The following is a 27,680-nucleotide window of genomic DNA, read 5'->3' on the forward strand; positions in this document are numbered from 1 at the left end:
GTTGACAAATGCTGTAGAATCTGTGCAGCCTTTGTTCTTGACTCCCCCCGTTCCAGTTATACTGCTGCCCCTTTGGGAGAAATGTGTTGCTTCTTTTGGAATGTTGGGAACATCTCTGATTCTGCTCCCAACACCTTACCCTGTCTCAGGAATGTGTAATGATGAAACTGAAGTAAGATAGACTGTGCATACCCTGAGACGATGCTAATATAAATGAATCAGCTTCCAGGTAGAAACAGCAGCAATTCCAGCAGGTAGCACATATTTTCCAGTGTAACCTTAGTTCCTGTCCTTGATGGTGGCTGAGGTATCATAAATTAAAATGGTTACCAGTGTCTTAGAGCAGATAAAAATATAGGTGGTTTGCCAGACCTGTTAGGTAACTCTTAGCATATCAGGTTTCCAGGGCCAGTCTATCCCTCTCAACTCAGGCTCGTTCAGATCACTGTGCACATTGGCTAAAAAAAGCTCTGTAGCTGCTGGTACTAGTTATAAAATCATAGGACTGGAAGAGACCTTGAGAGGTCTTCTAGTCCAGTCCCCTGCACTCATGGCAGGACTAAGTATTCTCTAGACCATCCCTGACAGGTGTTTGTCTAACCTGCTCAAAAAATCTCCAATGACTGAGATTCCACAAGCTCCCTTGGCAATTTATTCCACCCTGACAGTTATCCTAGTTGGTAATAGTTGGACGTTAGGAAAAATAGTTAGTCTCTGCCAGCCATTTATCTTTTTTTTCTCACAGGCAGCAGGCAGTGTCCTGTTTAGCTGGAAGTTAGCTGGGCTTTTTTCTTCAGATTATTTTGTAACTCACCTCACATTTAAACAAATCAAAAGACCATTTGTACGGGTGATGGCAGGTATTTGTTTGCTGGTACATGGAATCTGCATGACAAACGTTAAGACTGAATTTTTCATGAAGGAAAACAACAAACTAAAACAAGCCTGATGGGACTCAGATAATGAATTTCACTGATAAGTGAATGACATTATCACTCTTAGCAAAAATGGAAAGCGAATGGATAAGCCTGATAATGGAATCATGTTGTCTTAGTGATGGAATGTCAATACATGAAAACTCCTAATCAGTAATATCAGCCATTTTTTTTTGTAAAGAACGAGTCACCCCTTGATCCCATTAACTGTCTATGAAGCTATTTCAGATCTAAGATTTAATGAATTTATTGCATTGAAACTACCTAATTAAGTCTTATAATGATAGTTAGATTTGAGTGCCGATTATACCTGACACAAATACTAAACTTGCCCTGAGACCAAAGGAAATCATTAGTTTATAGGGAACCAAATTTAAAATCAATGTAGCTTCAGAATCACAACTTTGGTGTTTAAAAAAGGGTAAATCAAAATACCATGTTACAGTAAGCAGCTGCTCTTGCCATTGTGGTGCTGCTGGGACTGTCGGCATTTCACTCCTAGCATACCTATATTTTCAGAGACACAGTAGAACCTCAGAATTAGGAACACTTCGGGAATGGAGCTTATTCATAACTCTGAAATGTTCGAAACTCTGAATAAAACATGGCTGTTTTTTCAAAAGTATACAATTGAACATGGACTTAATTCAACTTTGAAACTTTACTCTGCAGAAGAAAAATTCTGTTTTCCCTTTTTTTTTTTTTTTGTAGTTTACATTTAACACAGTACTGTACTGTATTGCCTTTTTTTTTTTTTTTTTTTTTTTGGTCTCTGCTGCTGCCTGATTGTGTACTTCCAGATCCAAATGAGGTATGTGGTTGACTGGTCAGTTTGTAACTCTGGTGTTCATAACTCTGAGGTTCTACTGTATATCAAATTTGCCTCTTTATCTTTTTACATTTAAAAGGAGAGGGGAAAACAAAAGAAAGGTGGAAATTGTTTAGGGGACAAGTTTGATAGAAATAATTTAATAGAGGAATACTTTTTGGTACATCCAGGCACAGAATACTATTTTTCAGCTCACTAGCCTGTGCCTGAAATAGCTGAGACGCTAAGGTCTTGAAAGAAAGTGTGCATCTTTGCATTATTTTTCCATGATGATGACTTTCCACCATACTTAATTTATAGTCATATTTAGTATTACACACAAAACATTAGTTCTAATGCAACAGTTATATTGTGAAATTTTGCACTCAAAAATTAAGGCATCCCAAAAGTAAAGGTAAAACACTCATCTTTTCTTTTGCTGTCTTCTGCATATACACAATATGGTCTCTTTGCTATTTTAGGTAGAGGCCACTCTATCTAGTAATATGGTCTCATTAATATTGTGAAGTATTGGTTGTCAGACATAATATATGAGGACATTATCATGATACAATTACAATATACAGTGGACCCGATCTACTTCATCTTATAAATTCAGGTTCAGACTGTGACATTTACTCATTGGTCCATATTGAGGGTGAATGGCGCCTCACCATTCCAGGGAGAGTGCGGAGACAGTTTGTTACATAAGAAGCACAGTACCTTCCATAGTTCTCCAGCACTAAGTTGAGAGCGGGCAAGGGTGCCTCCAGATACCTCTGCAGGTTGGTGCAGAGGAAGGGGGTACTGTAGCAGAGCTTTTTCCATCCCCGCAGAAGCACAAAGGTAGAACTGCCCCGGCATTTTCCTGAACAGGGGGCCTTAAATTATTTTTAGTGTTTATATTAGTGATGAGGAGTCTGGCTGCCTGTATCATGTCCTCCTGCCTGCATACCCACAAAAGGGACAGAGAATCAGCCCACAATTTACTAATACAATCTAGAATTTCTTATGGGCTATCCACTATACCATGCTGCTTCTTCTATTCTGAGTCACACTTCTTAGGAGTGAAGATAGAATAAGCTCTGAATTTCCTGGCATTTATGTGAAGACTAAAACATAGAATTATTTTAACATAGTTTGCTTTGGCGTTTATATGAGAAAAAACACTTGGGAAGCAAGTTCATGTCAGACATAACAATGAGAAGATATGGGGCTTTTACGGGTTTTTTAAAATTTGTCTTACAGCATGCAGTTATCTTCAGCAAACCCCAGCATGTCTGTTTAGGATGGGAGTGAGGAATATAACAGATCTCATAAGGTTTAATATTTCTAGGAGAAATTACAGTGTGCATATAAATGTACATGTATATTTAAAATTAAAGACCAAATCTTAGGTGAATACTACCTAATATATTTTATTTTAAAATGAATAAATAAAATAAATATCTTTATTTTTCAGTTCTCTTATTTTATTAGTTAATTACTCTGTTGGATATTTGTGGGCCTATTTGATTTTGATTTGATCACCATTGAACTAGGAAGTCAAGGGGAATACTTTGATGAGTTATTGTTTCTCTATAATTTTATGAGCTCATATGCACAAGGTGGTTCTCCATAGTTATTTTGTGGAAAGTTTTCCAAAGATATTCCAGTAAGTTCCTAAACATGCAAGAGAATAAGAGCATCTCACAGTCATGGGCAGCAAGGCCCATATTGGTTTAATTACTTACAAATGCGGCGCAATCTGTTTTAATTAAATGAGTCACAGTACATCTATTTTTGTCCCAGTTACACAGTTAGTATCATGTATGGTGTTCTCTAAGACCTTGCAACAATGTTCTTTCTTTTCATTACAAAGTACTCATATAATTTGTCTCATTTACACAACAGAAACAATATATTTTAGAACTGACAATATTGAGAAAAAGAGGTTGTCAGTCTTAGACCCTGGTCCTGCAAAGACTTAAGCATGTACTTCATTTGCACACACTCAGTAGCCTAAATGAAATCAGTGAGTCTACTCACAGAGCAAAAAGTTAGTCTATGCATAAGTTTTGATCAGAATCTTTAAGAGTGAATTTAACATAGCAGAAAAGACTCAGGAACAAGACTACTTTATGGGATGTTATATGCACTTTGTTCAGTACCGGATAGGATGAAATGTGACTACATGGCGTGCTAGTGAGTATTGGAAGAAGAGTTACTTTTATGGATCACTGGCAATCCTTTTTAAGTTTGATGGCAATAGTAATAGTATGGGATAAGTTCAGAAAAGATCAGTAGCCTTGTAAGCACTTTAAAGTCAGGCTGAATGGGATGAGGGGACAGAAGGTGAGGAGAAAGACATGCATCTTCTCTGGGAATTAAAGGGAGAAAGAGTAGATAACATAAAAACAGAGACATTGATTTAATGTTGCATATGCTGAGCAGGATTTGGTCTCCAGGACCCAAAGTACCAATTGTCCTCAGTGGTTTTGTCTGTTTCTTATATTTTAGGAAATGCCTTCTTTCCATACTTTTCATTAAACAAAATGCTCTGAATCACAATGCTTTCCTATTTTGGTCTGGCAAGGGTGTATTTTCTTGAGTATTTTGGAATACTATTTTAATACTGTGTAACCCCTAAATGGACTTCTTATTATAACTTTTAAGCAGAGATATTTATGTTGGTTGATGTGTTGGTTTATAGCTTATGAATCTTTTCTTGTTTGCTAATTAGATGATGTGGCAACTGCCTAGAGTATTTCTTTTAAGAGTATAATTACTGTAGTTTATTTAACAAGGTGTGTAAATACGGAAATACAGAGGGAAGCACCATATTTTCAGTCACGCTTTAAACTGAGATGAATTATTAGGTAAAAGAGCGATAAAGAAGAAATACAATAGCTGCCATCCATTTTGCATCCACAGATAAGGTAACCTCAGGGTATATTTATTATTGTTTATTAATGATACATGGATCAAGCCCCAGCTACATGAAAGACGGAATTTCAATTTATGAACTACCATGAGAGCTGTGCTTCTCTGGGACAATGTAGATCACAAAGCTGAGAAGGTAGCATGTCTGAGCTGGGGACAAAGCAGTCTCAGTTGAGGGGATCAGCCTATGGAACCATCTTCCAGAGGAGATCAGGGTGATCCAGAGTCTGGCCATCTTTAGGAAATGCTGCAAAACCTTCCTCTTTGAAAAGGCCCTTCCATTATAAGAATGACACTCAAAAACTGAACACACACTCTTCTCTGCTAAAGAAGTGAATTAATAAAATGTAAACAATCATAACGAAACTCCATTTTCCGGAAGAATTTCTACCCTGAACAGGGAGAAGTTTAGCAGAAACTCCATGAAATTTACTGGAGACTTAGCTATTGCTGTAGATTTTACATGCAAGGTATTCCAATACTGCAGTGGCAGTAGTTTAATATTTTTGTATAGAGGTGTGTGTCTGTCTATATTTGAATTATAGTAGCACCTAGAGGCCCCAGCCATGATTGGGGCCCCATTCTTCCAGACACTGTGAAAACATATAGTAAGTAGATCTGTTAAAAATTGTGGGGTTTTTCACAAACAAAATGTTTTCATTCAAAATTTTGTGTGAAAATTTTCATTTTTCTCACTTAGAATGTTACTTTCTCTTACTTTAAATTTTTTATTTTCCTCTAACTGTTCTAGTGAGGTAGGTTAAAAGAGAGAGAGAGAGAGAGAGAGAGAGATGTGCTATAAATGAAAAAAATCATGTTTCCCCATTTTTTATTTCAATAATTTTAAAAGCAAAAAAAAAAAAAAAGTTGACAAAACCCAATTTTTAAATTGAAAAAATTATCATTGCAACTTTTTTTGATGAGGACAGATGTTACAATCTCAAATGACACGACAAGGGTAGGAAAGAAAACAGAAATGAGGTGACTTGTCCAAGGTCACATAGCAGGTCCATAACAGAGCTTAGACTAGAAGCCCAAAGCTTTGATTCTCAGTCTAGTTTCCTGTCCACTAGATCATGCTGCCTCTTAAATGTTTTCAGTATTCCCTGTAATTTCCTAAACTTACTATAGGAAATACTGAAAATTCTTAAGATAAGTACTTTAACTATCTGAGGCAATTAATAAACTTTTAAGGATGACCACTGCAGAAATGTATATACAAAGGTTCTATGAACCTATTCCTTTTTAAGGTATTGGGTGTTTTCAGTTTCTGTTCACTCACTCTCAGTTTCAGCTTGTTTTTTTCCTCTGGGGGAGTGGAACGGTGCTTTGCATTATTCAGTCTTAATCCATCCAGAAGATTAAAGTAGCTATTTGTTGGGTTCTTATGGGAACCCTATTCAATACTGAACCAGGAAGGATGATGACATACCTGCTGTGGGTGATGATGAGGGTTCAGTCAAGACAACAGTAAGAAGGTCCTCAAGACTCACAAAGAAATGCAGATTAACCCTATATCAATAAAAAAGGGTGTTAAAACAAGGCCTATGACAGAGAATAGAATCTTATTTAACTAAATATATTAAGACATTAGAGAAATGAGTTGAAGTATGTAAACAAAGATTTAATGAATGTACCAAAAAAGTAGCTAAGAAAATGCAGTAGCACTAATCAATAAGCAGTCTTTAAACACATACTGTAGAAAGCAAACAACAACAGCAAAAAGAAAACATTGATCAGCATGAGTAGAAATCAGAGGTTAAGGGGATTAAGTTTACTATGCAAAGGTCTTAAACATTTTCACTTAGTTATTTCAGCAAGGTGATACTGTTCAGTCCCTGGAATGCCTTTTCCTTAGAGAGAAAACTGCCTTTGACAAAAGAAGAAAAGGAGTACCTGTGGCACCTTAGAGACTAACGAATTTATTTGAGCATAAGCTTTCATGAGCTACGGCTCACTTCATTGGATGCATGCAGTGGAAAATACAGTAAGGGGATTTTATATACACAAAGAACATGAAACAATGGGTGTTACCATACACACTCTAATGAGAGCGATAAGGTAAGGTAAGCTATTACCAGCAGGAGAGGAAAAAAAACCTTTTGTAGTGATAATCAAGGGTAATCCAGAACCAATAATATACTATATCCATATGAAACACACGATTTCTGAAACAAGTAGCGAAAGAAACAGGAAAGTTCTCTGTGAGGATTTTAAGATTAGCACATTAATGGCAAACAAGTTTATCCCTACAGAACTGCAGAGTGCCTAATATTGTTGTGATTCCTGTATTTCAAAAATGAACAAGAAAGGGGGCTAAGGAACTTGTATATTTGTGAACTGTGTCTGGGTAAGATATTAGAACCTAATGCCCGGTTCCACAGACTTCTGTGGGTTTGGATAAGCATTAAGGAGACACTGGCAAAACAGTTTGGTTCAAAGAAATACAGAGTTGAACCTTGACTCAAAATGTGAGTTAGATCTGCCCCTGTGAGAGCCATATCTGGAGATGTTGTTATAATATTTTATTACAGTTCTAAACTTATTGTAATAGGGTATGTCTGCACAGCACACTCCTTTTGGTGGTGTGTAGAGTGCTTACATAGCTAGCTCCCATAGCACAGGTGTAAGTAACACTGTAGATGGTGAGGCACTGTTTAGGTGAGTAAACTGGGGATATATACCTGTCATAAATATAAAGGGAAGGGTAACCACCTTTCTGTATACAGTGCTATAAAATCCCTCCTGGTCCAGAGGCAAAATCCTTTCACCTGTAAAGGGTTAAGAAGCTAAGGTAACCTCACTGGCACCTGGCCCAAAATGACCAATGAGGGGACAAGATACTTTCAAATTTGGAAGGGGGAGGGGAGTTTTTTGTCTGTCTGTGTGATACCTTTGCCAGGAACAGATCAAGGATGCAAGCCCTTCAACTCCTGTGAAGTTAGTAAATAATCTAGCTGGACAATGCATTAGGTTTTTCTTTGTTTTGGCTTGTAAATTCGCTGTGCTGGAGGAAATGTGTATTCCTGTTTTTGTGTCTTTTTGTAATTTAAGGTTTTGCCTAGAGGGATTCTCTATGTTTTGAATCTGACTGCCTGTGAGATTATCTTCCATTCTGATCTTACAGAGTTGTTCTCTTATCTTTTTTTGTTCTTCTAATAAAATTCTTCTTTTAAGAACCGGATTGATTTTTCATTGTTCTTAAGATCCAAGGGTTTGGGTCTGTGTTCACCTCACAAATTGGTGAGGATATTATTATCAAGCCTTCCCCAGAAAAGGGGGTGTAGGAATATTTTGGGGGAATAGGACTCCAAGTGGTCTTTTCCCTGTTCTTTGTCTAAAACACTTGATGGTGGCAGCGTTTTACCTAATCCAAGGGCAAAGACTTTGTGCCTTGGGGAAGTTTTAACCTAAGCTGGTAGAAATAAGCTTTGGGGGTCTTTCATGCGGGTCCCCACATCTGTACCCTAGAGTTCAGAGTGCGGAGGGAACCCTGACAGTACCCGACACAGCTTTCTACTAGCCCAAGCTATGCCTCCCTTTCTACTTTTCCCTCCAGTGGGAAAAGGCTCCTATAGTTCCCCACTGTGAACCGGCAGCTGCCCACTGCAGAAGTCTTTCTTTGCAGTGGGAAAAGGCTCTGGCAGCTGCTACAAGAGCCTTTCACTGACACATGTAGCTACATACTGCAGCATGGACACAGCCTGCTTTTCAGCAAAATCTACCAGAGCTGGTATTTACTCAAAAGCAGTATGACTGGGAGTCATTATACTGAAAACCTCTGTAATGACTATAGCCTCGCTCTTGTAAAATGATCCATCTGGCCAAAAAAGGTCTACTTGTATGGATCACTTTGCAGGATTAGACCTATGTAAGCAACCGTGGGAATGGGTAATAAAAGAGAACACTGCTTCAATGTTCATGTATATTTGCACCAGTAAAACACACAGTTTGGCTCAGCAACATCTAATGCAGATCTGGAGTTTACCCAAGCCTGTTTGGAAATTGGCCAAAACAAAACCAAAAAAATCTGATGAGAACAGGGTTTACTGCAATTTTCCAGTGTCCTCCTGTCTAAGTCAGTCAATTTCTTATGGAACTTTAGTATTTCCAGGGCGAGTTTAGATGAATAAAGAGGGTATATGTGGACGCGTGCTTGTGTAAAAATCATTGTTCCTTTTTGAATCTCAGATTTCAGTGGGAGAGAAGTCTATGGGAGTTAACAGTATCTGACTAAATCACTTTATTAATTGTCATTGAATGAGCAATAGAAGTAGTAGAAGAGAATAAATATTTGCATTTGTATTTATATTACAATTAGGGCTGTTGATTAATTGCAGTTAAGTCATGCGATTAACTCAAAAAAATTAATTGCAGTTAATGGCACTGCTAAACAATAGAATACCAATTGAAATTTATTAATTTTGTGGATGTTTTGCTACATTTTCAAATATAGTGATTTCACTTACAACACGGAATACAAAGTGGACAATGCTCACTTTATATTCTTTTATATTACAAAAATTTGTACTGTAAAAATGACAAATCAAAGAAATAGTATTTTTCACTTCACCTCATACAAGTACTAAAGTGCAATCTCTTTATCATGAAATTGCAACTAACAAATATAGATTTTTTGTTACATAACTGCACTCAAAAACAAAACAATGTAAAACTTTAGCGCCTACAAGTCCACTCAGTCCTACTTCTTGTTCACCTAAGACAAACAAGTTTGCTTACATTTACAGGAGAATGCTGCTCGCTTCTTCTTTACAATGTCACCTGATAGTGAGAACAGACATTCGCATGGCACTTTTGTAAGGTATTTATGTGCCAGATATGGTAAACATTCGGATGCTCCTTCATGCTTTGGCCACCATGCCTGAGGACATGCTTCCATGCTGATGGCGCTCATTAAAAAAATAGTGTTAACCAATTTTGTGACTGAACTGCTGGGGAGAGTTGTATATCTCCTGCTCTATTTTACCCAAATTCTGCCATATGTTTAATGTTACAGCAGTCTCGGATGATGACCCAGCACATGGTGTTCATTTTAAGAACACTTTCACTGCAGATTTCACAAAACGCAAAGAAGGTACGAATATGAGATTTCTAAAGCTAGCTGCAGCACTCAAACTGAGATTTAAGAATCTGAAGAACCTTCCAAAATCTGATCAGGATGGGGTGTGGAGCATGTTTTCAGATGTCTTAAGAGAACAACACTCCAAAGTGGAAACTACAGAACCCGAACCACTGAAAAAGAAAATCAACCTTCTGCTGATGGCATTTGACTCAGATGATGAAAATGAACATGCTTTGGTCCGCACTACTTTGGATCATCATCGAGCAGAACCCATTATCAGCATGGGCACATGTCTTCTGGAATGGTGATTGAAGCATCAAGGGACATATGAATCTTGTTTGTCTGAACGATTGGCTGAACAAGAAGTAGGACTGAGTGGACTTGTACATGCTAAAGTTTTACATTGTTTTATTTTTGAATGCAGGTTTTTTTTGCATATAATTCTACATTTGTAAGTTCAACTTTCATGATAATACTTGTATTAGGTAAATTGAAAAATACCATTTCTTTTGTTTTTATAGTGCAAATATTTGTAATAAAAATAAATATAAAGTGATCACTATACACTTTGTACAGTGTGCTGTAATTGAAATGAATATATTTGAAAATGTTGAAAGAGCCAAAAATATTTAGATAAATGGTATTCTATTATTGTTTAACAGTGTGATTAATCCTGATTAATTTCTGTAATCGCTTGATAGCCCTAATTACAATATATTATTTCCAGGAGGAAAAGGACCCAGGCAAAGACCTTTAAAGTAATAGATGGCCATGTTTAAGTTTTAAGGTGGTTAGTAATGGTACAATAGAGTTGCCAAGGAGGGGAAGTGTTAAAATTCTGACCCCTGCATAACTAGCAATCTATACTGTGAGGAATGCTGTCTGTGTGCAGTCCTCATAGTTAGCAATGCTCTGTCAATTCTACATAATATATCACTAAGCTGATATTATGTACAAGTCATGGATCTAGAGTTTTACTTTTAGGTATGTACTGTCTCGAAAGAGAATCACTTTTATGTTTTTTAAACTCCCATTCTCCCGATTCTGATACTCCTTCCATGGTTTAGTACACCTTACTCAACACATGTAAGGGTAGCATGATTGAGCATGATATTAGTAACTCACACAGCTGTTAGTCTGCACTGAACGACTCTAATCCCAGAAAGAAAAGCAGGGTTTGTCTATGGATCACACGTTGCTTGTTGTATGCCTTACTGAGCATCCATAATACTTACAATTTCAACCAGAGGTATAAAAATGACAGAGGAACTTATTCTTCCAAGGCAAAATATAAGTAACTTCCATTAAACGCTGAAATTATTAAATGTGTCTATGGAGATAAGCTGGTCAGAAAATTAAAAAAAAATCTTGAAAAAAAATCAGAATATCACACTTGTTTCTATTTTGCAGGTTTTAAAAGAGACACGGTGTATTGAAAACGTTATCAAAACAGTTATTGACGTGTTTCATTTACCAAAAGTCACGTTCTCTGTAAAGGAAAAAATTCTCCCCAATATGCATCAGAAAACTTATTTTAGCATTTAGATATTTCTATATCTGCATATTTTCCTGTAGGCTTGTGCCCTTATCTTCTCTTGCAGTATGTTAAGGGAGAATGATATGAACCAAGCTATTTGACACCTTGCCAGCCTGGAGGAGGAAAGCCAGGAGAGGGGAGGCCTTAACTTTTAAGGATCAACCTCAATATGTGGAGCTCCAGTTGTATATTAACCAGCTGATGTTTGCACTCATGGATGTGTGTTGGTTTTTTTTTTCTTGTTTTGCTAGTTTGTTTATTTCAATGCAGTTTCTGCTTTCAAATAAATTAGAAAATGATAAAGTTTATCAACTATTACTTTAAGAAGCTTCCATGGAAGTAATGCCCTGTGCAACGTAGCATAGCAGTCTTTGGATTTCATCCAACTCTATTGATTTTTTTTAAAAATAGAACTGTAAATCACTCAGTGTTTTATGTTGTTTGTAAGCTTGGAATCCAGGGCATGACATGGGGAGCAAGAGATAGTAGTACCACTTCGTCAAAACAAAAAACTAACTTCATTTTTCGTTTAGAAAAATGCTTGAATTCTAGTGAGCCTTGTGAAACTTAACAAGTTTTGCTCAGTCCTGGCTATGTCTTTAGGCCCAGGTTCTTTAACCACTGAGATATTCAGAATGATTCCTACAAGACTGGAAATTACTACTTACGCCGCAGATAAAATTAAATGTCCTTGGTCTTTCTAATTCTATGTTTTGCAGTGTCTTTGAGAACCATTAGCAAGAAATCTCATGAGAGGCCACGTTACTGTAAATTTTCTTAACTGTTTTCTAGACCACAGATTCAGAGGAGCATCAAAACTGTTGAGTGCTTAGTTGAACCAAACTCCCAAATCTCTGAGATTTGTTTGTTATTTGTTAAAATAATAAAATATTGACAACCATTTTTTTTTCACAAATATTGTTTTTGATGCTATCATAATTCTCAATTTTACTGTCCACAGAGAGTGAAGAGGTGTACCAACGCCAGGTGCTGTCTATTTCCTGTATCGTCTTTGGCATAGTCATAGTGGGCATGCTCTGTGCTGCATTCTACTTCAAAACAAAGTAAGAGCCTTCATCTAGCATGTTTGTTGTCTAGTCTGTCTTATTCCATGGCTTTCCAGCATGTTATAAACTGGTAATGTCTCTAAAGAGAGTCTAGAACAGCAAGTTTCTCCATGGTGATCTCAGAAGGCCCTGTCCCCGGGTCTACACACAAAATTAGGCTTTACAAGTGCTACATGTTCTTTTTTCCGATATCAGTAAAGGACAGACTTTGTCTCCCTTGAAGTAGCAGGAAATGCTCTCTTCCTTGAATTTTCAGTGTTAAGATGTTTATAGCCGTATTCTGATTTCAGTTACACCAATGTAAATCCAGTGCAATATTATAGGGCAATAAATGTTTTGTCCTTTTGGAGAAAAAAAAAGGTTAATCATACTGCCTCCTTTTGTGCTTCATTTCATCTCCCCTCCCTTCACTCCCCTTCTGTTTCTGTCAGCTGGAAACAAGGAGCATAATTAGCAGACATATACAGCTACATCTTCGCAGCCCACCAACAAGTGTCGATAGATCACGAGCATTCTGTGGACAATAGTTTGTGAACAGTTCATCTAACTAAATAACATAGTAACAAGAAAGAAAATATATAAAAGCAGCCTATACAATGTCCATCCCTGCTAATAAAATGCTTTCCAAACAGCTGTATTCTCTTTTCCATTGTTTAATTTTTTTCTCTCCTCCCCTCTCGACCATCATCTTTTAATATTGTTTGTTGTGTGTCTAATTTAAGTTGTAACCACCTCAGAGCATGTACCTGGATGCTTATCCAAACCTCTTGTGTTTGCAAAATCTCATCAAAACTGCCTCCTTTATGATGTTTTGTCATTTCTGTTTTCAGATGAAATCAGGAAGTGCACAAGCATTGTATGAAAATAGAAAAAATAATAATAGTAAAGATTAATAAAGGTTTTTCAAACCTCAAGAAAGTTTTGATTTGAGTTTCAGGTGAAGGCTGAGGTTGGTTCAAATTTCATCGAAGCCCATTCACTCTGATTTACTACCTTAATTTTTCCAAAGTACACCTTGAACCCAAAGTCTGAATGTAGTGTTGGTCAGATGGATATAGTGGGAGAAGAAATGGAACTTTTCTCTCCCAGCTCCTCTTTTCATATGGAACTTCTTCCTAGTGAAAATTGTGAGTGCATGTAGCCTTGCCATAGAAAGCAAGGTTTAGCTCGTATTTCAGATCTGCAAGGAATTGCCATCCCTCCAAGGTGGGACTGAGAATTCAGCTCGATCATGGAATGGATGCAGAGAGAAAGAGGAATTAAATGCTGAGTTGGAAGGACATACATACAGCCAATGGGAACAATGAAAGAAACATGCCTCGCTCCTCAAAAAACAAAACAAAAGAAAACACATAAACAGTTAGTTAACTGTGTGTGTGCCCCTTTGCAGCACTGTGGAAGGATGGTGGGAATTTAGATCAGACAGCACTCCAATCCATTACAGTTCATGGGGAAGAGCGGGGATGGTGACTTATGTGTGGGAGCTGTGGTTGCTACAATTTGTCCACAGACTTGCGAATCTGAATCATGATTCAGGGGATTGGGAAGGGCAAAGCTGGGATGGGGAAGGAACAGGTGTCTGTGCCAGGATCTGGGATCTGAAGTTTGGAGAGAATTGGGAAGATGGAATAGTACTGTTACTGCTGATTGCAGGTGAATGAACTTAATTCTTCGTTGGTGTCCAGAGCAAGTTGCTGCAGTGGGGCCCTTATATACCTTACATGGAATTTGTTGTTGTAAATCCTATGTAAATGGTGTGTCTATCTATAGTCTCATTTCTCAGAGGCCTTATACACCACACAAACAAACCAAGCCCACCAGCCAGAGTGCCATCCCTAATTCCCCAAAGACCTGGTCAGAGTTGGAGAAGCTGGATGGAGCCCTGTATGTTTTGGAGTCCTTGCAGAGTGTTGTCCAAACCCTTCCCTTGATGGCTGGAAGCACTGTGGATTTGACTCCTTCCTCCAAAACCAGCATATCCTGGAGGATCCACTCTAGCCACAGGGACATATACATGGAAGCAGTCAACACCCTGATTCTTCACTTCCTGTGGATCTGTTCTTACTTCCTGATCGCCTGGCTCTGTTGAAGTCACCCTGTCAGCTTCACCTCCATTAGTGGTAACCCAAGGGACCCCCTCCTCTGAAAGGGTCGTTCCCAGTCACAGCAGAGGCGCTCCCTTGTTTTGCCCTCCCCACACATTCAGAGCCCTAGGACCATATATCATTGTATGTAGGGTAATATTTAGATTTAAATATGGCATGTCCAAAAAATTAAAATGTCCCTAAAAGTTAGAGAATTTCTGATCTGACCTGAAGAAGAGCTCTGTGAAGCTCAATAGCTTGTCTCTTACCAATAGAAGTAGGTCTTATAAAAGATACTACCTCACCTCTTATGTCTCAGAGAATCTCTGATAGTGTTAGAAAAAAATAATATTTCCTTGAATAAAATCTAGAGTTACTTAACCTGACTATTACACAGTTCCTGCTGCTGGCCTCATATGACATTTCTCCAAGTATTTTCAATATAGATATTTAAAAACAAAACAAAATCTTTAAAATACATTGCCAGAGGAATTAAAGGACTCTCATTTGCCAATCTGTCCTTCCAAGTCTTCATTTGGGGGTTATCAGAGAAGTATTTTAAGGGTTAAACATAGAGGGAGACTACTGCAAACAGAACCTGGTCTGTTCTGTATCATTTTGATTTGTAAGGACACTGATGATTCGAATGATCATTTCTTACTGAAGGGCAGAAATAACAGCAGTTTATACCATCTATTAGCAGAACATCTGAAAAATAGAAAGAAGACCCATTTGTTTTGCAGATAAAAACTTCAAAATAAATATTTTAATTATCTAATGACTTTTAAGTAGTAACCAACCAAGGCCAACTGTTTCTGGCTTTTATAGTTTCTAGTACATCTTACAACTTGTTATTGGAATTTAATATACACAAACCCATAATTAACTCTAGGTTCCATATCCATAAAATAGGATGAAAATGTCAAATAGTAGAGAATTTTTGATTGGTGAATAAGCTTTAGATTCCCAATTAAGTTTATTCCAAATGTTAAATGTTACAAGAGCTTAGCTGAATATCCCTGTGTGTTTAGATAACTGAAAGTGAAGAAACATGGCCATACAGAAAGAAGGCACCAGATTTTCTTTCTTTCTCTCTCTTTCTCTCTCTATAAATATAAAAATGAAAAATTTATTATTTTTGTTTATTATTATTACAATTATATATTTTTATCCAAAAGTTTAATCATATTGTGCTACTTTTGGTAAGTGGTTTGGCTATCATTATTTAGGTCACATTTTATATGACTATAAATATATTAATATATTTATAAATAGTTTATAAAAAGTTAACAAATCATATTGATGTTTTAATAAATGGTTTATTGATGGTTATAGAGTCCAACAAGCGAGTAGGTGGCTTCTGACCCTGGCTTGTAAGAAATTGAAATGTTTGTCCATTGGAATATGTTGATTCATCAAAATCCAAATCATTTGTAGGAAAGGGTTGGTTTTCATGAAAATTCTGTTTTGAAATTTTTTTGAAAAAAAAATTCAAAATCATTGGACCATCCCATTTTGATGTTATCAAAATTAAAAACTTCCATTTTTTTGGTTCAATACAACTTTTTGTTTGGGAAATGAAGTAAAAGAAAAACAAATGAAAAAGGTCAAAATAGAAATGAAACATTTAGAATTGATCAAAACATTATGATTGATCCGGTCTGAATTTTTTTCAGATTTTCAGTTTGTACAAAAAATTGAGATTTCAACTTTTCATCCCATTTGGGATGGTAAAAATGTCAAAGTCTCAAAAATTCTCACTGTATGGGAAACCCAGGTTTATAACCTCTTCTACTAATGAGCTTAACTTACCTACCACACATACTACTCACATTTGTAAAATGTTTATAGTGTCTGTTAATAAATTTTTAACCCTTTGTACGCTATTTAAAGCTGGACCTTTAATGTAAAATGTTGGCATCAGAGGACACTGAGTATTAGATTTGTGGAACATTTTCAAAATGTGATGGAGTTTTTCATTGAAACATCATATTTCAACACAAACAGGGAAGAAAATCGTATTTCCTCCCCTCTGGGTTTTCTATTTCAGTTCAGCACCTTACTGAAAATACTTAGCTTCTTCCAAATTTGGGGTTACAGTCAGCTGCTGTCACAAAGCTATCGCTGGTGTGAAGGATGGTTCTTGCTCTTAGACAGGCTTGGTCTACACTTAAACATTATGTCAACTTAGCCACGACTGTCAGGGATGTGGAAAAACACACCCCTGACTAACACAGCTGTGCTGACAAAACCCCAGTGTAGACGCAGCTCTGCTGATGGAAGAGAGCTTCTGTTGATGTTGCTAACGTTGTTGGGGGAGGTGGTGTTCCTACACTGGCAGAAAAAAACTCCCTCTGTTGGTGTCAACTGCATCTGCACAAGGGGCCTATGCCGGCATAGCTGTCTCAATGTAGGCGTTGTAAGGCCACCCATAGAATGCTGTCTGCAGCTGAGTATACTACTTTCTGTAGCAAAAAAAGAAATGTAATTAGTTTTTATGGGTAATTTAAAGTCTGATGGAGTCACTCTGTAGCTTATCAAGACTGAATGAACAGTCACAGAGATAAAAGGCCAAATGTGTCCAGCTAATAATCATTGCCCAGCTGGGCTGTCTGCATTCGAAAGATAAAAGAAATATTTAAAATGCAGATTATTGCATTCCATCCTCAGTGATGTACTGACTTTTAGGACTCAGATTGATGGTACAGTATGGCACTAGATGTAGAAATTCAGTAATAAAATCTGTAATTGTATGCTGAACATTGCTTGTCATTATGGCTCAGCTAGTAGCGTCCTGCATCTCTAGCACATAGGGTTGTAAGTTTAAGTCCCACCCAAAAGTTTGTCTTGTTGCCAGTTGGGCTCATACCCAGTGCTTTTCCTGGGTGTATGGGCAAAACTGGACTGTTAAAGTCATTAAACCAGGATCAAATCTATAATGCTTTTCAGGTAAAAGTCAAAGATCCTATGGCAGTTTTCATAATAAATCGGCAGTAGCAGTGGTTTCTTGGCCAAAAATCTCTGCTACAAATGAAAACATGTTTTTCAGTCTTTCAAAGCTATTTGTGAGCTATGTTGAATGCACAGTGGATGTCTATTTTTTTACAAAAATACTACAATACCAGTATCTAGTTTAATATTATAATGCAGTATTATAATATACTTTTATACATTCATATACATTTAAAATCAGGATCCATTTTCTTCCCTGCTTTAAACTTCATTGGATAATGTTTGCTGCATTGAAATATATGGAGACACTGGTAGATTAGCTACCAGATTGACATGTTTGTTAATCCACTAGGAGCTATCTGTATTTAATTACCTAAAGTTCTTAGAATCACTGATGAAAGACAAGATGAGGCGGGGGCTAGGGGTGAGGGAGAATGGCTATAAGAGTATCATAGTTATTGTAATGGAGAAAACAAGTGCATTTCTATACGAACTGTATTTCTGCCTGCAGGAAACAAACTAAACAAATTCAGGAACAGCTGAAAGAGACAGAGAATGGGAAAACCTATAGCCTTAATGCTTCCAGCATGATGGCAAAATCAGAAACCATGGCACAAAGCCGAGTCCAGCTGCAAAATGTAAGTAATTTTGCCAACTGCAATACTTAATTGTCTGGCTGAGTTTGTGGTGTTGATAGCATCAGACTTGCATATTGCTATTACTGTGAACCTTAGTTCACACCCATGATTGGTAAAAGAATGGGGAAAAGATATTTTAGTTTACTTTCAACTGATTTTAAACTGTTCAGTATAATGTATTAAGAATCAAATTGTTCGGCATATGAAGATTTTATGGATTTGTTGTTGTAAACTCCAGTTTCTAAATAATTCCAAAAGCTGGAACTAATGTATGCATGTGGGCCAAATAAAAAAAAATAGAAAGATGATGCTCCAATGAAGAAACTCCAGATCATTCTGTGAACTTGACCTTAGATGAAATAATATTAGACCACAACCAAAAGAGGTTAGTTGTCCATAAATAGGATTGTACATAGCTATCATCTGAATCCAGTGACATGTAATTTTACATGCAATCCCACAAGCATCAGATATATAAAACAAACAAAGATTGAAACAAGGAAATCAGGTGTGGTAAATCCCAAAGTATTTATCTTCCATTCCTAGTCACTTTCCAAAGGAAGTCTTCCCCCTTCCTCCCCCCCTCCCACTTCCCACAAATCGCACACTATTAGTACTGTCCACTTTTAATGAGCAAAGATATGCGAAGAAAGGAACAAAGACATTGGAATAAGGGAACAAAGACCCTGCTAGCATACCCAGAATTACAGCATAATGGGCAATCACATGAGATGCATTAAAGCCTCTCCAAATGCTTAAATCTTTTGGAGTTTGTATTTTATTTGTGAATCTAAGAAATCATCATACAAAATGCAATTTACACTCTGCTGAACAGATGTACCAAGACAATGAAATGTAAAACCCATAAATGAGAATCCTGTCTCTCTCTCAAATACTGTTAAGATTCATTTTACCACAGTAGTGGATTTGTTTCTTTTTCTTTGTGATAGATGAAAGAAACAATAGGCTTTCATCATGGATCACAATTCAGTATTCAATAAATTAAGGTTACCTCTTAACCTCTCACCTTCCACATCAGTTCCAGCTGAGGGCTTGTCAGACCTTACAAGATTTGAGGGGTTTCAGTCTAGCCAGATTCCCCCCCCCAAACTGAGATGCAGCAGGAAATAGGGAAAAACATTTGTACCTCTGAGTCAATATTAAAGCAATATTAAAACAACCCTCCCCACAGGTTGCTAAACTCATACTGTAGCCTCATCCATGCTTTGGCTCAAACTTGTTTGCTGAACTGGTTCAAAGGCCTGATCCAAAGCCCAGTGAAGTCAATGGAAATCTTTTCAGTGACCTCCATGGACTTTGAATAAGGTCCTAAAATATGGGTCCAGATTCATCATTACACTCTAGTTGCTTTTGTGTTGCCTGGGTGATACAGAGCACAATTCAACAGCTAAGCACCTGTCTCATAATTGTGAATATGATGCTCATTTTTAACCAGTTCGTGCTAACTTACTTCATATATAGTTTGGCTAAGCAGAGGGGATAGGGTCAACTTTGTTTAGATCAAGTTAGCCTTAAACAATATAAAACTGTTTAGAACCAGTGCAGCAAATGCAGATTGAATACAAGTCTAGACAGAACCTCCATTGCTGAAGGGAGGACTTTTGGATGATCACACAATGTGCATTAAAGGTATGGCTCCTTTTTTGTGCAGAGTAGCTCCAGTAAACTGACCTACTTCCAACTCATGGTACCTATCAAAATGCCTCCTGGTTTAATTTCATCTGGTTCAGTTACTCTTCACTTTTCCCCTTCTTCTTCTTCTCGAGTCCTTGTCACAGAAGTGTGCACAAGCAATGGCTCTTTGTATTGCTTCATTGAGGTCTTCATACAGGTCTCCCCAAAGAGTTGGCAAATGAGCAGGTGCTCCATGGTCTGCATCTTGCATATATTCCTGTCATTAGAGTGCACCCCATTTGATCATATTAGTCTTTGATCTGCTAGTTTGCCTGTGCAAGCAGTTCAGGCAGCACCTCGTTGACCAGTCTGTACTGGCCTCTCTGGAAAGATCCTCTTGGGGTTCCAGATCTATTTCAGTGCACCCTACAATGCATAGTCTTTCATTCCATAACCTCATCGTGCCTTGCCAGCTGTCGTATCCAAAGGCACAACATTGATTATAAAATTCTTTCACAATTTAAGTCATTTGATTATTCCTGTGTGACAATATAATGGATGCCTTGGATCTTCCATCTGCTGTGATCTTCCCCTTTGGCTTGCTACCTTCCTCCTGATATCAGGTGGTTCAATGACAGCCAGTAAGTACAGGCTGTCCTTTGGTGTTGGCTTTAGACACCCTATTATTCCATGACAACTGTCATTTAAAACAGGGTCTAATTTCTTAGAATGGACAGATCATTCCTACACTGGATAGGCATACTGTACTATGGAGTAGCACAAGGCAATAGCAGTGGCTGGCAAAGTAGCTGGATTGGCTCCCCACTTTGAGGTAACCAACTTTCAGAGTAACTTTGTTGTTACGGATGATAACTTTCCCTTTCGTCTTCTCTACATGGACTTTGAAGGAAAGTGTCCAGGCCAATGTCGCCACTAGGGTTTCATCCCAGGTGATGTTTAATTTCCTCTTGGCTTCTCGATGGCAAAGATGAAAAGCTGTGTCTTGGTCGGGTTGACACGAAACCATTTCTTATTCCCCCTAACAAAAGCTAGAGTGAAGGTTGCTGATTCAGAATAGCTATCATCTGTGTTTCCAGCACATTAGCAGGTGAAGTGAAGTCTGTAAAGTGTTTTTTGTGATCCTTTGCTCGAACATATGCTGTATACACCAGGTCTCGAATATTACTATGTATATTGTCTCTTTCCCTTTCTTTTTAATTCAATCAAATATATTTTGCTACAACTTTGTAAATAATTATTTAGTGTCTTTTGAGCATTTGATAAACACACCATAAGCTTCACTAATGTCCTATTCTATTGTCGTCATAATAATGCTTAATATGTCCCTTATAATGGTCATGATGGCTGAAGTGGTAGTTTGTGGATTCCAGTTTTGGGGGATTTGAAATAATAAACAATAACAATGGTTTTCAGCCAAAGTTTGCTTACCAGACAGTGCTGTTCAGAATGGTGAATACCAATTATGGTAATTAACACACAGTTTTCCAGATCTTGTTGCTGCTGGCAGGGAGATGTTCTAGCCTTGCTTTTAATGCATTTTCCCTTTGGGAGCAAGGACATTAAGGAAGAAAAAAATAGAATGACCTTGCACGGTTAAGGATGTAGCATAACATTGCAGGGTAATCATGGTTTCTATTGTTGGAAAGACTTAGTGCAGGAAGGCACTTCATTAAATATTCATAAACCATTACAGTAAAACGACGACGACAAAAAAAGACTTTCAAACTAGTTCCAAAACTGGGAAAGTGCAAAATATCAACCCTTAGGGGGCAAATCCTGCCTCCTCCTCAAAAGCTGTAATGGGGTTCTGGTGTGAAAGGACTGGGAACAGGACATTGATGGGGAGGCAGGGCATTCCCGTGAGGAAACAGAAGTATATTCAGCAGTATTTCAGTCACTGAGCTGTAGTAATCTCCATGGAACTTTGCCTCAGCAGCTCACAATCTGTTGCTGATGGGAAGGATTCCACACCCAGCCCAGAAACTTCTCTCCAGGACCCAGCCCAGCTGGTTAGACAGGGCGCTAGGCTGAGCATTTGGCCCCCTAAGTGCATATTGTTGCCCTGATCCTTCTCCCGTTGAAGTCAAAGGCAAAAGTCAAAGTGACTTCAATGGGAGTATGATAAACCCTGTGCCATGGCAAAAGATGGATGATGAAGATCCACCCTCCTTCAAAAAACTAGAAGTGCTTACATGGCATCCCTGAGAAGTGTTCATTGGGGATATTTAGCAACTACTGAACCCTGTTAACTGACAATGGGGCAACCTCAAAAGGCTTAGATATTTGATTTTCACATGTCCCCCAAAAGTGTGCTTCTATAAATCTTTGAAGTCTTCTCCTTGCCTACCTCTTTGAGTGGATCCCAAAAATCTACCTCCCTCTTTCCTACCTCACAAGCTCTTCCTCTCTTCCCTCCCAGCAAATGCTCTCAGACTTAACTCCTCCTTCTCTAAACTGGGTCTGGTGACTCCAAATTTTATACCCAAATTATTTTCCCTCCTGTTCTCTGTAATAGTTGTGAAATGGGTAAGGTAGACACTGTTTGTGCAAGGATTATGAGTTTAATAAAGTCAAATGGCTGTGGTATTTCAGGCCACTGTTAAACATCTGCCGCTTGCTAATCTAGAGGTTAGTACATTTCATTTGTGGGTAAAGTGAACCCAATGCACAGATTCTTCCAGACATCCTATCCTCGCTCTTCCCTTTGGAAGAGGTTGCACTCTGGGTGTCCAGAACACAATTAGTGGTACTCAGCTGACTTTGCAAAGAGGCTGGCTTTAAAGGAGCTTGACCAATTACAGTGCAGGGGTGCCAACCCCCCCTTTTTAAAATTGGAGATTGGTAAATCAGGGTTGTATTGTTTATACTTAGAAAGGCACTTTGGGTTTCTGTTAATGAGAGGTACTATGTTAATGTAAAAAAAACTACTATTGTAGGTAGACCCTCTATTTCATTTTGAACCAAGCATTCAAATGGATTACAAACTTGCATTTCACTCTAGCCTAACTCATCATATTTGCAGCTGTTGCAGGAAAATATGGATTAATAAATCTCAATCCTTCTGGCAGCCCACCTCCGTGCCAATTAAAGATTTCTTTACAACAGCTTGATTATGAAAATTACAAAGAAGGTTAAAAACTCTGGATGTTTGCTTTCAAAATACTTTCCATTTGTAATGCAGTTTCTTGCTGCATCCTAAACTAAATGTTATCTAGTTGGAATTTGTGTTTCAAATTGCGGTGTGGGATGTTCCCCTGAATTCATTAAACATTCATATGGAAGGGTTGCTTTTACAGTCATTTAATGAGATGTGAAATAGATGCTCAAGTTAAGCAACACGATATTCAGAAAGCAACAGGGATTGCTGATAGTATGAAATGTAGAAACATTAGAATTCAGATTGTTCACATCCTTTATTTTTGTGTGTCCCTTCAGGAGAATATCCACAGCTAGGAACGGAAGGCTACCTAGCAATATGTGGAGTTGTATTGCCTGGGCAGATCCACATTGTAGGAGTCATGTGCCAGGCATGTGAGCTACAGAACATTTGGTATTAAATCTGTTGGGAGGGGGGCTCAAGTCACCCTGCGATCCATATGTTCCAGAAGTTACCCCACCCTATACTTCTCAGTTTCTTAATGCTTAATGAAAATGTTCCAATAATGTCTCTGGAGAAGGGAGAATAAGTGTGGGTTTGCAGCTGCAATACACTTGGAGAGCTCCATTTACCAGTAGATTACATGCATTTTTTCTTTATGCAAGTCTGCCCCTTTCCTCCCCCATAGACTAAACATCATCGACGAATTCTGTAATTCTATCAAACAAATCAGCAATCTTGTTTGTTAGGGAAGAATTATTATTTATAAACTCCTGCTACTTATGGCTTTCAATTCTATTACCCCCCCCCCAGGTGTTTGTTGAGCTTTCTCCTCTTAACACTGCTTTTATTATTTTGTTAGGGATATAGTCTGGATTTATATGATAGTAATGGCCAGGATTACTCTAATTTTCTTGTTTGAACAGTGTTACTACATTTATTATTTCCTGTTTCGTTCCCATTTGTCTGTCACTTTTCAAAAATCACCTCCAACAATACAGTCAGCTAATTCCTGGGTGTCTTGAACCTGGATCAGTTTGTGTATCTATATATATTTTATAAGTGTTGTAATATTTGACTTGTTATTTATCAATAGTTATTTTTACTTCCTTACTAGTCATTCAAACTTCTTTTGTGATTTTTTTTTGTTAAAGGCATATTTAAAGAAATCAGTAGTGCCGTTATTATTGAGTCACCATTGATTTAAATTCCATCCTACTGCTTGTCTAGTACTACTACTTTTCCCATGATATAGTTGTAAAATCACCTTATTCTCCCCCCTTCCCCTAACCCTTAACATTCACTCATAAAGGGCCAGATTGTGTCTGTTCTTAAGCTACTTTGGGGAGTCCTCTGCACTTTATGTGGCCACATTAGGGGTCCCTAGATTTTAAGGAGTACAGATGCTCCCCTGCTATTCCACCCTTGCCCAGGCAAGTGACAGAGACAGGTGGAGACATGCAAAGAGAATGCTCCACCTTTCTTATCCTCAGAAGAAACAGCTTTTTGTTGTCTGTGTCTACGTACCCTGTAAGACTTTTTATACTCAGAGATTTCCTTTAACTCTCATAATTTTGAGTAGCCCTTTGTGAAGCAAACTGGCCAAATTCTTGCATTCACCTTGATCAGAGAAACTGTGGGTTGTCAACCTAATTAAAATGCCTTTTAGGAATTCCTGGCCTCTTTTAACACCTGTGGATTTTAAAACTTCCTGCTACTGCACCTTACTCAGTAGATCTCTTAATTCCTCATCACCTTCTTTCCTGATGTCCAGTACTCTTGTTTTGCTGCATTTTGTGGTCACATTCTTCACCATGCTTGGTTCAAGTACTTGTGATCACTGGTTCCAAACCTTCCTATCATTCTCAATTCCTCACTATCAGGGATAAAAATGCCTTTTCTCAGTCTTGTCACTTTTTGCTGGAGTGTGTAATAAATTATTTATTGGACTATTCTGTAGAAATACAGAGTAATTTGTTGCACAGCAAGATAGTGACATTTAAATGTCTTTTAAAAAATGTCTTTTTTAATTTGTTGGGGGAAGGGAAACGAAATATGTTTTGGCCTATGAGATGATCAGAACCGTCAGAAAGTTCAACAGCAAATTTTCCACTTCTATTTACCCCCTGAGTGTTTGGGACATACACTGTAGTTTTGGCAGAGCTGTCAAAATAGACACATCTGATTTAAACGAACTATCATGGGAATACTGGCAATTAAATATTGACCACACTAGACCAGCAGTAATGAGAGAGATACTGTAAGCGAGTTAGAAATTCCTGCTCTTATAGTGGGTAGTTCTAAATGTGGGGCTATTCAAGGGGGTTCCTGAGAAGAAACTAGGTTTCTGACTTTGGAACATCCCATGGAAGCAGTTTGCACCAACCTATCTAGTTAAAGAAGTAAAATCATAAGGTCAACTGATGCTCTTTGACTCACACTGTAAGACTATGTCTGCACTACAAGCTAGGGGTGTGATTCCCCTGCTTATGTACCCTCACAGTAGCTTGATGAGAACTAGAGTAAGTATAAATAGTATTGTAGCCATCACAGCATGGGCAGCTGCTGTGCTGAGCACGTACCCACTGGTTTCAGGTGGGTTTGTAGCTGGCTTCCCCCTGCCCTCCCTTTCTGGCATTGTTGCCCCACAGGAATAGATGGTTGCAAATTGTACTCCCTGTTTCTGCAAGTGGTGAAGCTGACCCTCATTTCACCGTCCTTTGAATGGTGTAGTCATAAAGCAGCTCCTTGCTTTTTGTGTAACCCCATAATAATAATAATGCTCAGCAGTTGTATAGCACTTGTCATCCAAAGATCTCGAAGCACTTTACAAAGGCTGGTACCAATATCCTAATCTTACAATTGGTGAAATCCAGGCACAGAGAGATTAAATGATTTGCTCAAAGTCACACAAGTGAGGTGGCAGAGCCATGAATAGAATTAAGATTTCCCAACTCCGAGGCCAGTATTCTGCATATTAGACCATGCTGCGTCCTCAGATTTTAATAGCATATCTAGGAAAGGGGTGGAATATTACTCATGAGGAGCTGAAAGGATGGGTAATTGCCTATAACAGTTTATTTTCGCCATGAAACTGTGAGTAATTGAAAATTTGCACAAAGGTTTATTTTTAAACTCTATCATTATTCATTAATTTATTTAGCCACATGTATCAAAGGACTTTTCAGAAAACTGCTCAAACAAGAAGCACAAATAGTCAACCAAGAGACAGTAAAAACCTAAACATAAATAGCATAAATAAATCTTCAGCTGTGTTTTAAATCTACCCGAAGAGCCTGCCTCAAATAACTCTACCAAACTGGGCGACTAGCTTGATTGTTCAGGTTTATTGAGCATCCACAACTCATTGCAGCCAGAGGAAGCTGTGGTTGCTCAGCACTTGTGAAAATCAAGTTATAAGTGTGTATAGGAATGGTATCTGGGAAATGGAAAGAGAAGGGACATGGAAAGTATGGTCAATGTTAAGGAGCAATAAATACAGCAGTGAGTATAAATATACATAAATATGTGACAAGGGACATGAATACAAACAAATTCCTACAGACAAGATGATATTAAAATTCTCAAGACAAAAAAAATGTAAACCTGATTCTTAGCTTCAAAGGCAACCATTGTAATTGCACAAAACCGTTTAGAGGCTTGTGAAAAGTGCTTATAAACTGTTATCTGACCCATCACAACTGGAGTCCTTGTGAGTTTTGCTCTTGACTTCAAGGAATGTGGAATCAGGCCACATGAGTCTTTTATTATTTTCTGGGTGAATCAGCATCATGATTATGGGCAAGCTGTAAATTTAATAATGAAGAAATAAATATGTCAGCTGAAGAACACCAACAAAAAACCCCACTAACCTGCAGAGAGTGCCTGTTGAGGAATTTGCTAAATGGGCTGGTATTTTATCCAACCTTCTAGGGCACTTTGAAGGGATCGTGCTTCTCTTCATGTGTGGGGAGAACAGATGAATTGTGCCGTCTTCTGCCCCAATCCACAGCAATTTTTCACACCAGTCCAGAGGGCAGGACTGAGCCTAACTATCATTTATGGTTCACTTCAGACTCATGATCTTACAGGCCATTTGGACCTTCAATTTAATCTCATGTAAAATACAAGAAGGGACAGGAATAACTTTCTCGAATTAACACTTCATTCTTTTTGTAGATCAGATTGATTTATTCAGGTCAAAAATCAAAGGCAGTTTCCTTTCTGTGTCTGGCAGAGAAACCATTAAAGTTTGAAACCTTTGGGAAAGCTGGCACCTTAAAAATCATACTTCTGTCTGAAAATGTTGTTACCAATGATAACTAAGCTCCCTATGACTGAAAGAGATAAGAACATAATACATTTACTCTATTTTACCAGTGTATTTACTTTGTGCATTTGACAGCACTTTGCATATATTTAGTTTCATTGTCATATCTCCCCCAGCCTTAGTCATTTTACCCTGTTGTTTGTAGAAAGAACAGGAGTACTTGTGGCACCTTAGAGACTAACAAATTTTTTTGAGAATAAGCTTTCGTGGGCTACAGCCCACTTCATCGGAATGCATAGAATGGAACATATAGTAAGAAGATATATATATACACACAGAGAATTGAAAAAGTGGAGTAAGAGGCTAATTAATTAAGATGAGCTATTATCAGCAGGAGAATTTTCTCTTGCTGATAATGGCTCATCTTAATTAATTAGCCTCTTACTCCATCTTTTCATGTTCTCAGTATGTATATATATATTGACTTATTTTATGTTCCAATCTATGCATCCGATGAAGCGGGCTGTAGCCCACGAAAGCTTATGCTCAAATAAATTTGTTAGTCTCTAAAGTGCCACAAGTACTCCTGTTGTTTTTGCGGATACAGACTAACATGTCTGCTACTCTGAAA

The 27,680-nt window shown here is 37.8% G+C and overlaps 1 protein-coding gene across 2 annotated transcripts in view; it reads left to right on the plus strand.

Moving 5' to 3' along the window:
- The window catches only part of NRG3 (neuregulin 3), an 874,025-nt gene that overhangs the window by 814,399 nt on the left and 31,946 nt on the right, over window positions 1–27,680 (plus strand). For both annotated transcript variants that reach the window (XM_043551318.1, XM_007067242.3), the window contains exons 5-6: window positions 12,247–12,349; window positions 17,900–18,026. In XM_043551318.1, the coding sequence (XP_043407253.1) occupies window positions 12,247–12,349; window positions 17,900–18,026 (230 nt within the window). The remainder of the gene's footprint in view (window positions 1–12,246; window positions 12,350–17,899; window positions 18,027–27,680) is intronic.

This window comes from Chelonia mydas, chromosome 7, assembly GCF_015237465.2.
Source record: "Chelonia mydas isolate rCheMyd1 chromosome 7, rCheMyd1.pri.v2, whole genome shotgun sequence".
In the NCBI taxonomy this organism is placed as follows: Eukaryota; Metazoa; Chordata; order Testudines; family Cheloniidae; genus Chelonia; species Chelonia mydas.